Here is a 14,835-nt window from a genome sequence, read left to right on the forward strand (position 1 = left end):
GTTTGTGTGCCAAATATAGTAAATGAATGAATAAATGAAAGTGTGAGTGAGTGAATAAGTAAATGAGTAAGTGAATGAGTGAAGTTGGGTGTGAATGTTGTAAGCCCCTTGGACAACAGAAAACATGGGAAATAGTTGTAAATACAGGATAAATAGGTAGGTAGTAGACTCTAAGGTAACTGCTCAATTGAAGTCATAATGCAAGCATCTAACCTTTGTGAAAATAATGTATTGAATAATTCTAGGGCCTGGGCTGTAAGGCCCAGAGAATGTCAGAGTAAAATCTCAGGGATGGTGGGAAATAGAGACCTAAAAGAATATATAGGGCTTTTAGTCTCACTTTAAAGTGATAATTTTCTTACAATTGGAGCAAATGGAGAAATTAGAAATGAAATAAAATGGTCAAATATAATTACATAAATTTTTAACTTGTAAGTAATAGAAATAACTAGCAATAAAAAACAAAAAAATCAACACACATGAAAAATAGAATTATCTATACCAAGTATATGAAAATTTATTCAAACATACATGTGAACACTAATAATATTCCCAATGGATAAATGATCAAAGGACATGGTTACATGATTCATGCACAGGAAATATGAATAGTAAAATAAATTTGAAAAACAGTTTAAATTTAATATGAATAAGGGAAAAGCCTCGCAAAGAAAAAAATTTAAGTACCAATTCAATCCATCTTTTTTTTTTTTTTTAATTGAGACAGAGTCTTGGTCTGTTACCCAGGCTGGAGTGCAGTGGTGCGATCTCGACTCATTGCAAGCTCCACCTCCCGGGTTCATGCCATTCTCCTGCCTCAGCTTCCTGAGTAGCTGGGACTACAGGCACCCGCCACCACGCCTGGCTAATTTTTTTTTTTTTTTTTTTTTTTTTGTATTTTTAGTAGAGACAGGGTTTCACTGTGGTAGCCAAGGTGGTCTCTATCTCCTGATCTCGTGATCCGCCCACCTCAACCTCCCAAAGTGCTGGGATTACAGGCGTAAGCCACCACACCTGGCCAACCCAATCCATCTAATTTTACCAGCTGATTAAGATGAGAGAGTAAACAGTAAATTAATTGCATTAGTATTATTAACCAAAACACCTAGTATAACTTATAACTCACCCTGGGTGGGTGGATATTCAATAATAATTAACTGTCAGTAGTGAGTTGTAGGAGAGCTAGTATGGATAACTGCAGTTGCCAAATCATCAAAACACTTATTTGCAGACCATAAGACCACATTAACGTGAGGCAGCTAACATGGGGGGAAAAGCTATTTAGAATTCTTTCAATTTTACTTATACCACTTTGGTAGCTGAACTGTAGTGAAATAGATAGAGATCAGACCCCAGAACAGGAAAACTAGGCAAACAGGCTGGATACTCCACAGGAAGAGAATCTGCCCAAAAACAAAGTCAGCGTCCCTACTTTAACGAATATTCTGATGACAACACCTCAGCCTCGGATGAACTCCTGCTTTTTGACAGCGTCGTGGGATGCAGCAGGGCTGTATGGACTGTTCCTGGACTTGGCACGCAAACAGCGACACAGGTGGGTATCCGCTTTTCCCTCTCCCTCGGGCCTGTTCTGGGTAGAACAGGGAAAATCAGTTTTGATGCCAGTGATGATATGCCCAATATGTTTGTGCACGTGTGTCCTCAGGTCTCTTTAGGAGTAAGCTATGGCATGTCTCTCATCATGGCCAGGGATGGAAAGGCCAACAATTAAATGAATAATAGTAAGCACTCACTAAGTATTTGTTGTGGTTATTAATGTTGCTTTTACCTTCAGTGGGAAGAAGGCAAATAAAGATGAGTTTTTTCCTGGAACCTAGATGGGTTCTCTTGTGGTGTCAGAGAGGGCGGGCACCCATGGGACAGCCGCAGCAGAGGGCGGGCGGACGAGGCCCACAGGGGAGCCCAGCACCTGAAGATGATGATAGGCAGCAGCAGGTGGTGTCTGGGAGGTCTGACAGCCACAGTCAGGGCCTGTGGTTTTCAAACACAACTCCAGGCTGACTCACTGAGGGAGATCCAGTAAGCTCTTCAAACCAGTGCCACCTACCACCCCCACAGATTAAGGGCAGGATTCGTCGGGGACCTGAGGCAAGGCTAGGGGACAGAAGGTGATATGGCAAAGAGGAGTCAAGAGGGAAATGGGGGAGGAAGTTGGAGAGCCAAGCAAGTGGTGGTCACAGTACCTTTCTGAGAGCAGTCATTGGTTATTATGCTCTGGAAGAGAGGAGGAAATATGTAACAACAGAGACCTTCAGAGGGAATGAGCAGATGGCACATTTGTTCTTTCCATATGTCCAGGTGAAGACTGGATGTCAAGCTGGTCCCCACTCGTCTCCTCCCCTCCTTCATCTATAAAATAAATGTACTTTGGTCCTAATATTTTAAGCGCAATTACCCTAAACTCATTTGGAGGTCCATCCATGGGGTACTTTTAATAGTTCTTGTCTGCATTTGGTGAATCTTCACATCGGTATATCTTCCTTGGAATGTAAATTTTTGGAAGGAAGGAATCAGAGCTATGTGGTTCTCTGAACAGTGTGTAACACTGTAAACAATTAGATGACTTATATTTTTAAGATGAAGATGATGCTACTTATAAAATGAATGAGATTTGTGAAGCCATTCTTTTTTGTCGTAATATGAATGGGACTTGAAAAGTTAGTATTCTGCTGGTGAGAAAACAGCAGTATCACTTCTAGTTCTTAATGTGAAACTAGCTTTTGTATTCCACTTAAAATGCTTCCGTTGTAATCCCACTTCTAGAAACCTTAGGTAGGGAAATAATAAACAATGTGAACAAAGATATATGTGTAAACACATGAGCACCTAGATGCTTAATTATAGGAAAATGGCAAGATGAAGCTTGGTACAGCTGTAAGATAAAATATCTAGCAGTTATCAAAATTATAGTTAATAATTTTAACAGGAAAATAATTATGCTAAAATAGCAAGTGAAAAAAAAACATGCAGTATTTTTTTCAATTATATTTTTCCAAAGTATAGAAATAATTGGAAAGAAACATATCGAAATGCTAAAAAAAAAAAAAGAGGGCATGAGGAGGAGGGCCTGTATGGCAGAAAAATGGCTAAGAGGTGAGCAATGAGGAAAATGAAATGTGTCAAACAGAACTAAGGAAAGGAAAATTCAGTTTTTTGAATACTCTGTGCAAGCAATGAAATAAGCATTTAATAAACATTGGAGTAAGGCTATGAGGAGAAAAGAGCCTCTTTCCACAATGAACAGAAACCTTCCATCTTGGCTTAGTTGAAAAAATGGAAAGCTAAGATACTTTGAAGTCTGAATGAGTACATGAGATGACTCAGGTGTGGTTAGGAGCCCATCACCTCTGCTGAGCAGCTAAACATGACAGTGAAAATGAGAGTACGCATTTGAGAAATGGGATTTGCTGAGGCCATATATGGGAAGAGGGGATAGGCAAGTCATTAAACCAGTCTCTGCTAGTTTCTAAACCTAGATGCCCATCTAGAATTACATGAGTAACTATCTAAAACCACAGGTATGCAGCCAAAAAGGCACAGGCCAAAGTAATTATAGCAGGGCACAGATGAAACAAAATAGGGGATGGGCAGTGCATAGAGAATGAAAGGAACTAACAATGGCACAGTCACCACTCACTGCAGCCTCAACCTCCTGGGCTCAAGTGATTCCCATGTCTCAGCCTCCCAAGTAGCTGTGACTACAGGCGTGAACCACCATGCCCAGCTAATGTTAGTATTTTTTGCAGAGACAGGGTTTTGCCATGTTGCCCAGGCTGGTCTTGAACTCTTGAGCACAAGCAATCCGCCCGCCTCGGCCTCCCAAAGTGTTGGGATTACAGACGTGGGCCACCATGCCTGGCAGAGCATAATGCTTTACATGGGCTTACTCACTTATCCCCTCACAACAGCGTTCTATACTAAGTGTGGGTTTCTGCATTTAACCCCCTCATTATTTCCTCCCTTACATTTGCAGTCTTTACCTTTCTACTGACTCATCTTAGTAATGCTTAAATATGTTCTTCATCCCCTACTCCTCTTTCAGCTACTCTGGAAATTACCCTACTCTGTCCTCCCCTTCAAAGCCCAAATTCTCTAAATGATTAAGTACCCATGGTCATTTCCTCATGCGCACAGGCTCCTCAACCCATTACCATTGGGCTCATGTGCCTACCTGCTTTCTAAAGCTGCTTTCACCAATGTTACCAGGGGCCTCCTCATTGATAAAACTCATTGGATACTTTCCATTCCTTACATTATATGACTTTTTGGCCACTTTAACCTCTGAGATCCAGTTTTAGAGTTACATGTCTAGCTACTTAATGGACATCCCACAGCTTCATTAGACCTCAAATTCAATATATTCTAACTTTACCTCATCTTCTTTCCAAAGCTACTCTTGTTCCATGTTCTCTATTTCAGCAAATGACACCATCACCAAAGCTGGTCTTCCTTCTTTCCTTCACCCCCAAATACACTTGGCCACTAAACCCCTGTACAGTCTACCTGCTACCTGCCTCTCAGAGCTGGGGTGTACTCTTCTCCATCCCTATAGTACTAGGCTCATATCACCACTCCCTTGGTAGCCCCATCACTGGACTCCCTACCCTTCACCCCTCCACTGCCCTACCACCATCTCTATTCTGGTCCCTGGAATGCAGTCCAGGGGATCTTTCTAAAACACAAGTCTGATTATATCAGTCCTCTACTTAAAAATTTTCCGTGGCTTTCCACTGTCCCTAAAATAAAGTCTAAACTTCTTAACACGGTTAACATGATCCTCTCCAAGTTTCATCTTCAACACATCCCCTTCTGCACGCCACACTCCAGCAATACTTCTTGCTGTTCCTCCAATGTAGGTGCTGTCTTCTCTCTCTGGTTGTTTCCAGTGCTTGAAACAGATCTTCTGACTTTTCTTCTGGCTAAGTCCTTCCACATCTTTAGATCTCAACTTATGTCACCTCCCCTGGAAAGACATTCCTCAACCCCCAGTCCAGGTTAAGCATCCTTCTTCTGGGCATCCACTGTATTACAAATGCTCTTAAAGTGGCCTCTATTTAACCAGCTTACTTGATACACATAATTTCCTCAGTAAAGCACACTCACTACAGTCCTGCCCTCCCCAACACTCAAAGCTGATAAGCTGCTGTCTATACACTCATCTTACTACTGCTCTCACCAGTTGAATTGCATTGTATGCCTACCAACAGTCAGATGTGTTTGGTCTAAGTTCTTTTATAACAATTTTACTTATTGTTATAGCTATGTTATTTGAGAAAATCTTATGTAAATTAATAAAATATAAGTACAGAAAGTTGTTTTTATAATGTACAAAGACATAAATGTAAGCTTCTAAAAGTTGCTTTAATGGCTATAAAGTTGTAAATGGAAAGAAATCGTTAAAAATCTAAACAGATTCTACTCTGACATAGATTTGTCAGTATCTAAGTTCTTGCTCCAATTTAAAGAAATTAAAATAGAAGTAAAACGTGTGTATATATTATGGATGTGGTTTAAATCAGAAAGATGACCTGGGACTTCAATTATTGGACATATATTTAAGGAAAAGTCCTTAGCCTTGCATCAAAAAACTGGCAAAATAATATACATTTATATTTTTATTGAAGTGAAATTCATATAACATACAATTAACCATTTGAAAGTATACAAGTCAATGGCATTTAGTGCATTCATGATGCTGTGCCACTACCAACTCTGTCTAGTTTCAAAACTTGTTCATCACCCCAGAAAAATGCCCTGTACTCTTAAGTAACCACTCCTCATTCCCCTGCTCCCCTGTCTCCTGACAACCTCTAATCTGCTTTAAATTGAAATAGAACATTTAAGGCATGTAGATAACATTTTTAATGACTCTCCACTTTACTGAGTTTTTGGATGAGTCTATTAACTATTGGTCCAACCCAAGTTGGATGAGTGGGCATCTGCACATCTGATTTCCTTGCAGCTCTGTATTAACATTGCTCATTTCACTGCCTCCCCTGCCTCCCAGACTTTGCGCGCTTTGTAGGCAGGGGCATGTTCGAGCTGTTTATCCATGGGTCTTCAGTACCTGGCACAATGCCTGGGACACAGTGGGCTCCATATTTGTAGGGTTAATTCAGATTACCTGGAAATTAAGTAATATGTCCAAGGACATTAATGGTGAGTCACAATTTAAGCTTAAGTCTCTTTCACAGCACACTAAGCTGTGTGGGAGGTGAACTGAGGCAGCAGTCATATTAGAGTTAATACTGAGAAGTGCTTACTATATGCCTGGCACTGTGCTGAGCTCTTAACAAGTATTACACTGTTTAATCCTAACAACCCTGCAAGATCAATATTATTATTAACCCAGAAATTCTGGGGAGGGAGTCAGAGATGCCTGAATCCAATTCAAGTATTATAGGACACCAGAGGAAGGCTGTGAGTCCAAAAATAGTTCAGTCAAATGACTGGAAAGGACAATTATTTTGTTACTGTAGTAACAACTTTTAGGACTGATTTTAGGAAAGAGGAAGTCAGGTCAGATGTCTGTAATGGAGCCCTCTCTAGAGTTTTTGCCCTTCTCCGCACACACACAGACACACACATGCAACACACATGTCTTGGGTTGTGTCTCGCAAGTACTTGGTTATAATTCTTGTGAAAGATGCCACTCTTATGCTTTTGTTTTGCTCTATTGATTACCACTGTGTCCTACAGATACAACCACATCTACTGTAAACTGGAATACTTCTAGTTTACATATAATACTTCCTTACATTATATTCCTTACATTCCAGTTTACATTATATGTAAACTGGAATACTTCTAGATCCCACTGCACTTCAGGGCTCTACCATGCCTGTGCCTCTCTGGAAACAACTGCCTCCTGTATAGCACCAGGCCACTTGCCCCTCAGCTGGCCACCACCACTGCATGTTCTAGTGGCACTGCCACCGATACCCCAGAGGACAGATGGGCCAATTCTGCTCAGTGATTTATGATGCAATGGAGAAGAATGCCTCTTTCTATTTATTCTCTCCATCAGGTATTTCCAAAGCAATATTGCCTGGCTCGCCAAAGTCTCAGAGGCTTGGGTGAAGATGTGTCTTCTGATTTTTATGTACCATCCTCTCTTTCTCCCAGGATCCAGAACTGAGTCCATTGAAATCTGCACCTGGGGCAAAGGCAAACAACCTAGGTACTTAAAGTAACTGCTCCACTCCAACAAGTAAAGTTTCATGACTGGGCCAGGCTTATCCCACTTGATCCCTCTCCACTCAGTCCCCAGGCAAGGTCAGATGATTCTGAGTTCTAAAGGTAGACACTTTTAATCTAGAGCTGGAACCCTAACTCCCTTACTTTTATGACCAAGTGTGGGAAGTGGAAGTGAAAGAAAAGCAATTCAAGACCCTGTAAAGGATGGAGCTCAGGATTTGGTGACAAAGACTTTTAGCACCAACCTAGATGCCTTGGTTAAAATGTGTGTGTTGAGTAACACCTCCATGCAGACCACCATAATAGGCCTCTTTGGGGGATTCTGACAGAGCGGGATGAACTCTGTTCCCTCACAGAGCTCACAGCTCACATGGGGATACAGTGCAACACAAACTAACATCTCACGAGCATTCCAAACCTCTGGAGGGAAGAGTTAGGGGTGACTGTTATGTTCTCTTTTTTTACTTATCTATATTCACTAGTTTTCCGTAACATGTATGTGTTGGTTATATAGTAAAGCCTGAAGTAAAATTAAACAAGGATAAATACTCTCCAATCAGAGTTGGCACCCAGTGCTCAGACAGCTCAGCCCTCCCGCAGTCTTACCAGAGCTGGCCTGGGAGCTCCCTCCACCCTTCTCCTTGAGCATAGGACACAAGTGCCAAAAAGGAACCCTAGGGCATACAGGCCAGCCTCTTCTCTTGCTCCATCCTCTCTATTATCACTGAACAAATAGATACACTCAACATCTCCTCAAAGCCTTCACTATGCACTGAAAACTCTAAGCCGATTATGGCAATAATAATAATAAATGAGTCTGAAAAGACCTTGCTAATGCTTTTTATAAAATAGATAGGCTGGGTATTGAATCAGTATTGACCCAAAAATAAAAGTAAATGGCTTTAAACAAAATGTTCCTCAGTGTTCTTCTCTGTTATCCATGATTTCAATGTGATCCTAAATATTTTACTCTAAATATCCCATTTTTAGACACACAACCTTTTAGTTAGCTGTTTTCTAAAAGTATATGAAATTGGGTTAGTTTTTGGTATCTTTTTTTCTTTTCTCAACCCATGTAAGAACGATACTCTTATGTATATAGTTTTTGTGAACCGAGTAGGTAGTAAAAAAATTGAGAGTCTAAATTTAAATCTCTTTAATAATTGACTTCTGTAATGTTTATATCTTGACCATCATCTTCATCATCACCACTACAAGCATCTTGATTGGACTTGAAGTTTACAAATCATTTCTACAAATAGTATGTCTCTTTAGGGTGACCCTATTATCCCTGTTGTATTGAGGAGGAAACTGGCAAGTCACAGAGGCTAAATGACTTGCCTAGGATCTCACAGCTACTTCTGGTACAGAGCTAGGACTTGATCTCAAATCTGCTAACTCTACATTTTTTATTCTTTATCCTACCATATTGCTGCTCCTTTTCTTTAGTTCCTATATTTTAGTAGTAGTGGCATTTGGTTTGACTTAGAAAATCTTAAATTAAATCTTTGAGTAGGCTGGGCGCGGTGGCTCACGTCTGTAATCCCAGCACTTTGGGAGGCCGAGGCAGGCGGATCACGAGGTCAGGAGATTGAGACCATCCTGGCTAACACGGTGAAACCCCGTCTCTACTGAAAATACAAAAAATTAGCCGGGCGTGGTGGCGGGCACCTGTAATCCCAGCTACTTGGGAGGCTGAGGCAGGAGAATGGCGTGAACCCGGGAGGCGGAGCTTGCAGTGAGCAGAGATCACGCCACTGCACTCCAGCCTGGGCGAAAGAGCGAGACTCTGTCTCAAAAAAAGAAAAAAAAAAAAAAAAAAAAATCTTTGAGTAGCTACCTTTACCACAGTTCCAGGAGACCAATCTAGAGGTACAAACTTAGTCTGAAAAGAACTCTCGTATCTCATTTCACATCTGTCTACCCTTTAAAATTTAGGCACCAAACCTTAAGGACATGCTTTTGAAAAATCAAAATTGGGCCAGGCGCAGTGGCTCACATCTGTATTTCCAGCACTTTGAGAGGCCGAAGTAGGTGGATCACTTGAGGTCAGGGGTTCAAGACTGGCCATGGCCAACATGGCGAAACCCCGTCTCTACTAAAAATACAAAAACTAGCCAGGTGTGGCTACATGCACCTGTAATCCCAGCTACTCAGGAGGCTGAGGCATAAGAATCGCTTGAACCTGGAAGGCAGAGGTTGCAGTGAGCCAAGATAGTGCCACTGCACTCCAGCCTGGGTGACAGAGTGAGACTGTCTGAAAAAAAAAAAAAAAGAAAGAAAAATCAAAGTTGGCATTTAAGTTCAGGCAGACAGAGAGAGAGAGAGATAGAGAGAGAGAGGAACTTAGGTGTTCACGTGTTCTCTGTATTACATTTAGTGGCAAGGCAACTGATGTTTCTCTTCAAAAACTAATGTTTAAAAATGTCTTTGAAAATATGTGGTATAAACAAAATGTTCTATGGGAAGGGAGCAAGCTTAGGTAATAGGGAATATCCAATAAGAGATCCAGACCATGGAGCTAGATTGAAATTTTGGATTTGAGGGTTTCAAATCTGTAAGGCATTTTATCTCAGAGAGTGAGTACATAAGAGTTAGAGCATGTGTCTGTATGATTGAAAGATCCAAGTTCAGTCATGGCGGGCAGGGAAAGGAGGTATTTGAGTATTCTTCAGCACCCATGGGATGCCAGATTTAGAAAAAATAAAAATAAAAAATGTCCAATTACATTTGAATTTCTAATAAACAACTAACTTTTTTAATATAGTATGTTACATTCAATATTTGAGACATATTTATACTAAAATTTTTTCATTATTTATCTGGAATTAAATTTAACTGAACATCCTGCATTTTTTCTGGCCAACCTACCCTAGGGGCTAATCCATAGGGCATCCCTGAGCCAGGCTCAGAGGATACTTCTTTGGTGCCATCCCTGGTAAGCCAAGAACTAGAACTGAGCTAAAATGAGAAAGTCTGAATTAAGTCCTTGGTTGTATACATACATCTTTTTTAAGTGTTTCATCATCTGCTTGGGCCTTTTGTCTTTGATTGAAAGTCTCTATAAACTGTGCCTGAATACCACAGCGTTAATCACAAGCCTCCTGAAGTATTTTCATATTGTGTGTAATAAATGCCCATATACTTAGGATTTAAAGTAACAACTACTCACCACAATATTTAGTTAAAATTACAAAGGGAGTACAAATTAAGCCATCATTTTGTTAAGGTGTATATTATAAGTCTTATTTAATTTCCCCATGTTCTTTGTGTCTGTTTGTATAACTGTTGTGTCAAGACTTTCACTGATAAAGTATTTCAATTAGCTGCTAAAAGAATACATTGAAGGAGTTACAACTGATGTACATTTGGGCTAAATATCTATAATCAGAGTTGTTTCTCACCTGAGTCCCTCTTACTGATGTTATGTAACAAGCGGTCCTGATTGCTAGCAATAACTTGCTTAACATGTTCACATTTGTGTGATAATCACATAAAAATAAAATGACTCACTAATACTTCAAAAAAGGAACTGATACTAGGTGTAGGCTAGATGAGTTATATGGTCACTTTATCATATCTGAAAGTCTCATTCCTAAGTCACTAGGATTTTTCAGACTCTTGTCACAGGACTGATTTGAGACCAGCTGAGAGACGAAATGACATTTGTGGGGGATGAGGGAAGCAATGAGAGAAACTGGTGAATGGAAGGCAGGGAATCACCCCTTCATGCTCACCCACCCCCAAGCTTCCTGGGTAACCAGGGCTTATCACCTGGGTATAGTCTTATGGCCAAAAAGGACTAAAATGAACTGGAAAGTCAGGGCAGTCATGTAGTAATGAGCTTTGGTGCAGAGACGTACGGGGAAGTATAGTCCTCCTCATCCACCAGGGGACTTTTATGTCCTTGTGTGACTCCTGTGATGATTATATCACTCTTTAACAATCTTCTAACATTATAATCATGAAATCATCATCAACATTTTTCCTCACAAGTTATTTATTCTCTACCGCCTTCTTTCAAAGCTTCCTGATTTCACTTTATGGAAGAGACTAGAGAATCTCAAGATCTAATTCTATCCCACAACCTTTCTGTAAATCACTTTAATGTGATGTTCTAGAAAATTTATGGGACATATCTTTGTTAAAGAAAAGAGGTATTTCTTTGGTAAGGCAGCCAATTTCTCTTATTCATTGATCAGCATGAGACCTTTATTTAAAGCTTTTTGTGTGGGTATGACAGGGTCTTGCTCTGTTACCCCGGTGGTCATGGCTCACTGCAGACTCCACCTCCTGGGCTCAAACAATCCTCCTGCCTCCACCTCCCATATTGCTAGAACTACAGGCATGCACCCCCACACCCCACTAATGTTTTGATTTCTTGTAGAAACAGGGTCTCACTTTGTTGCCCAGGCTGGTCTCTAATTCCTGGGCTCACGTGATTCTCCCACCTTGGCTTCCCAAAGTGCTGGAATTACAAGCGCGAGCCACCATGCCCAGCCTATTTAAAGCTTTAAGAAGAAAAATTTCACATTGCTCAACCTCATGACTTAAGCATGTCAACTCAAGGTATAGGTAAATCGTGCCTTTCCTACCACATCACCATGGGAAACCTGAAGTGGCCACTCTCACAGCCTTGCCTGTAGGACGCTAAAAGAATGAAATCTCTTGAAATTATTCCCACATCTTACATGTGTCCTGTTTATAAGAAATTCCAGGCTGGGTGTCATGGCTCACACCTGTAATCCCAACACTTTGGGAGGCCAAGGCAGGCAGATCATCTGAAGTCAGGAGTTCGAGACCAGCCTGGCCAACATGGCAAAACCCCATCTCTACTAAAAATAGCAAAAAAACAAAACAACAACAAAAAATTAGCCAGGCAAGGTGACACACGCCTGTAGTCCCAGCTACTTGGGAGGCTGAGGCAGGAAAATCGCTTGAATCCAGCAGGCAGAGGTTGCAGTGAGCTGAGATCATGCCACTGCACTCCAGCCCAGGTGACAAGAGGGAGACTCTGTCTCAAACAAAACAAAACAACGAAACAAAACAAAACAAACAAAACCCAGAAATTCCATCTCTCAGAATTTTGTGAAGAATAGTATTCTTTATCCTAGCTCTGCCCAAAATCATCTCCATGAGATAGTGGATTTATGAATGTGGTAAGAAAAATTCAGTGGACTCTAAGAAAGTTTCTTTATCAATGAGTTCACGTCCTTCGTAGGGACATGGATGAAGCTAGAAACCATCATTCTGAGCAAACTATCACAAGGACAGAAAACCAAACACCGCATGTTCTCACTCATAGGTGGGGATTGAACAATGAGAACATTTGGACAGAGGGTGGGGAATGTCACACACCAGAGCCTGTCATGGGGTGGGGGGAAGGGGGAGGGATAGCATTAGGAGAAATACCTGATGTAAAAGACAAGTTAACGTTAACGGGTGCAGCACACCAATATGGCACATGGATACATATGTAACAAACCTGCATGTTGTGCACATGTACCCTAGAACTTAAAGTATAATAATAATAATAATAAGAGAGAAAGTTTCTTTATCCTGTTCGGAGCCTCCCTTGTCCAGTCCCATGTAATGTTCTTTATCCCGGATAAATGTAGCCAAGCACTTCCAAATACCTCGGGAAATGCAGAGGTTGAAGAGGGGGAAATCTTATTTTATCATTTAAGTTTTTAATATAATATTTTTGACTAGATAATGCAATCATATAGCTCAAGAATTAAAATGACATTAAAAGGTATACATTGAAAAGCTGTATTATGTTCCCTTTTCCTATCCACCCCACTAATCCCTAATGCCCCCTATAGGTTAGCACTTGCCCTGTTTTCCTCTGGGCTCTTCCAATGTTTTTATGTATGTACAAGCATTAATGCATATTTTTAATTCTAGATTTCTTATACAAAAAGCAACATACACCACATGTGTTCTGCAGCTTGATTGCTCATATAAAATATATGCCGCAGATCACTCCATGTCAGTATATAGGACTCATAAAATGTCCTTGTTGACAGGATGTTTCTTAACTCTTCCCATAACATACAATGCTATAGTGAACAACTTGTCTATAAGTCCTTTTGTATTCTGTAGGATAAATTTCCAGAATTGAGACTTCATAGAATTTTTATTAAATACCTCTGTTTTAATGCTTCTCAGAGTGGCTTGGGTTTGTTAGTGCTTCCTCCTCACCATGGTATACACTTCTGAAGGCATGAACTGTGTTATATTCATCTTTGCACCCACATGGGCTACCATAGTGCCTAGCATGTTAATGCTAAATACAAACCAAACTTCTAGTGTAACTGTAACCCTGAGAACATTCAAGTAACCCCTCAACGTAAAGGCTGAGATCTAGGTGTAGATTAAGAGGCACTTCCCAGTTTCTATTTCAAGATGAAAATAGGACTTACAAAGATAAAAGTATTGAATAAGGAGTCAAAGTTTCAAGGATGAGGCTATCTCTTCAAATCCGGGGACTGGGTCAATGTCAGGCAAATTTTCTGGGTTAATCACGCAGAGACAAACTAAATGGTAAAATAGAGAGGAAGCCTAGAGAACTCCTGCCTGCTGATGAGCAGCCACAGGTGACTGAGAACAGCACTTCCCTAAAAGCCAGGATGAGCTATGGAGAAAAGGTAAATGCGCACTTGGATTAGAATCTGAGCAGAGATGGAGAGTGTGCCAGAGAAAGCAAGGGTGCACATGGTGCTAATATAGCTGCTTCTCCACTCTCATGACAGCCTATGGCAATGGCTCCTGGTTTTGCTCTTCTGCCCCTACTCTTGTCAGGAAGGCTTTTAGGAAGTGACCTTGGTGAAAACTCAGGCCCAGTCCCAAACCGATGGCAGCCGTACTTCCTTAGCTATTTCTCTCCTCATCCCAGTGCTGCTCCTCCCAGCCACAGCTGCTATCTGAACACATAAGGCCATAGGAGGATTCTTTCTATGAGATCATCACTAAGCCTCCCGGCTGCCACTGAACTCTGTTTAGCCAAGTTTGAAGACATGGACTAGAAGGCAGATGTGTCACACACAGAACTCATGTCAGTCCTCGTCAAAATCCTCACCTCTCAAAAATTGTCAGTGAAAAATAAATGGTTACATTTTCTTATGTCAATAATGTGGCAATATAATTTAAAAATTGCAAATGTGTTTTTATCTAGCAATTCTACTTCAAGGAATTGATTCTGCAAGTACACTTATAGAAGAACAAAAAAACTATACATATGTTTGCTGAAGTATTATTTGTAAAAGCAAAGAAATTAAATAAAAATTACCTACATATCTATCAACATGGTAGTGGCTATATCTATAATACTATATTATGTAATATCTTTTGCAGCTCTAGAAGAATGAGATAAACCCATGTGTAGGGCATGGAGCAACAGCCACATACACTGAGGTGAATAAAAACAAGTTTAAAATAGTAAATATATTGTATGATTTTATTTGTGATTTAAAAGATGATGTGCTTGCGTATGAATTTTTTTAATTTGGTAAAAATATATGAGAGACTATTATGGCCACTACTGGGGAATGGGATTGAGGAGACTAGGGCAAAAGAAAGGAACAATTTTTTATTTTTTTAACTTCATATCCTTTT

The 14,835-nt window shown here is 40.4% G+C and overlaps 1 protein-coding gene and 1 long non-coding RNA gene across 3 annotated transcripts in view; one reads left to right on the forward strand and one right to left on the reverse strand.

The window, feature by feature from the left end:
- The window catches only part of LOC129137059 (uncharacterized), a 171,757-nt gene that overhangs the window by 152,410 nt on the left and 4,512 nt on the right, over positions 1 to 14,835 (forward strand). Inside the window, exon 5 of the long non-coding RNA XR_008539213.1 lies at positions 14,575 to 14,634. This is a non-coding gene — a long non-coding RNA (uncharacterized LOC129137059). The remainder of the gene's footprint in view (positions 1 to 14,574; positions 14,635 to 14,835) is intronic.
- The window catches only part of SFTA3 (surfactant associated 3), a 40,757-nt gene that overhangs the window by 2,283 nt on the left and 23,639 nt on the right, over positions 1 to 14,835 (reverse strand). Inside the window, exons 1-2 of one of the 2 annotated variants that reach the window (XR_008539210.2) lie at positions 1,790 to 1,876; positions 1,433 to 1,591 (exon numbers count right to left, since the gene is read on the reverse strand). Coding sequence is in view for 1 of the 2 variants with exons in the window: in XM_003952476.6 (XP_003952525.1) it covers positions 1,459 to 1,586 (128 nt within the window). In the remaining variant the exon portion in view is untranslated. Of the gene's footprint in view, positions 1 to 1,432; positions 1,592 to 1,789; positions 1,877 to 14,835 lie in introns of those variants that run through there. The other variant, XM_003952476.6, reaches the window with a different exon arrangement.

This window comes from Pan troglodytes, chromosome 15, assembly GCF_028858775.2.
Source record: "Pan troglodytes isolate AG18354 chromosome 15, NHGRI_mPanTro3-v2.0_pri, whole genome shotgun sequence".
Taxonomy (NCBI): Eukaryota; Metazoa; Chordata; class Mammalia; order Primates; family Hominidae; genus Pan; species Pan troglodytes.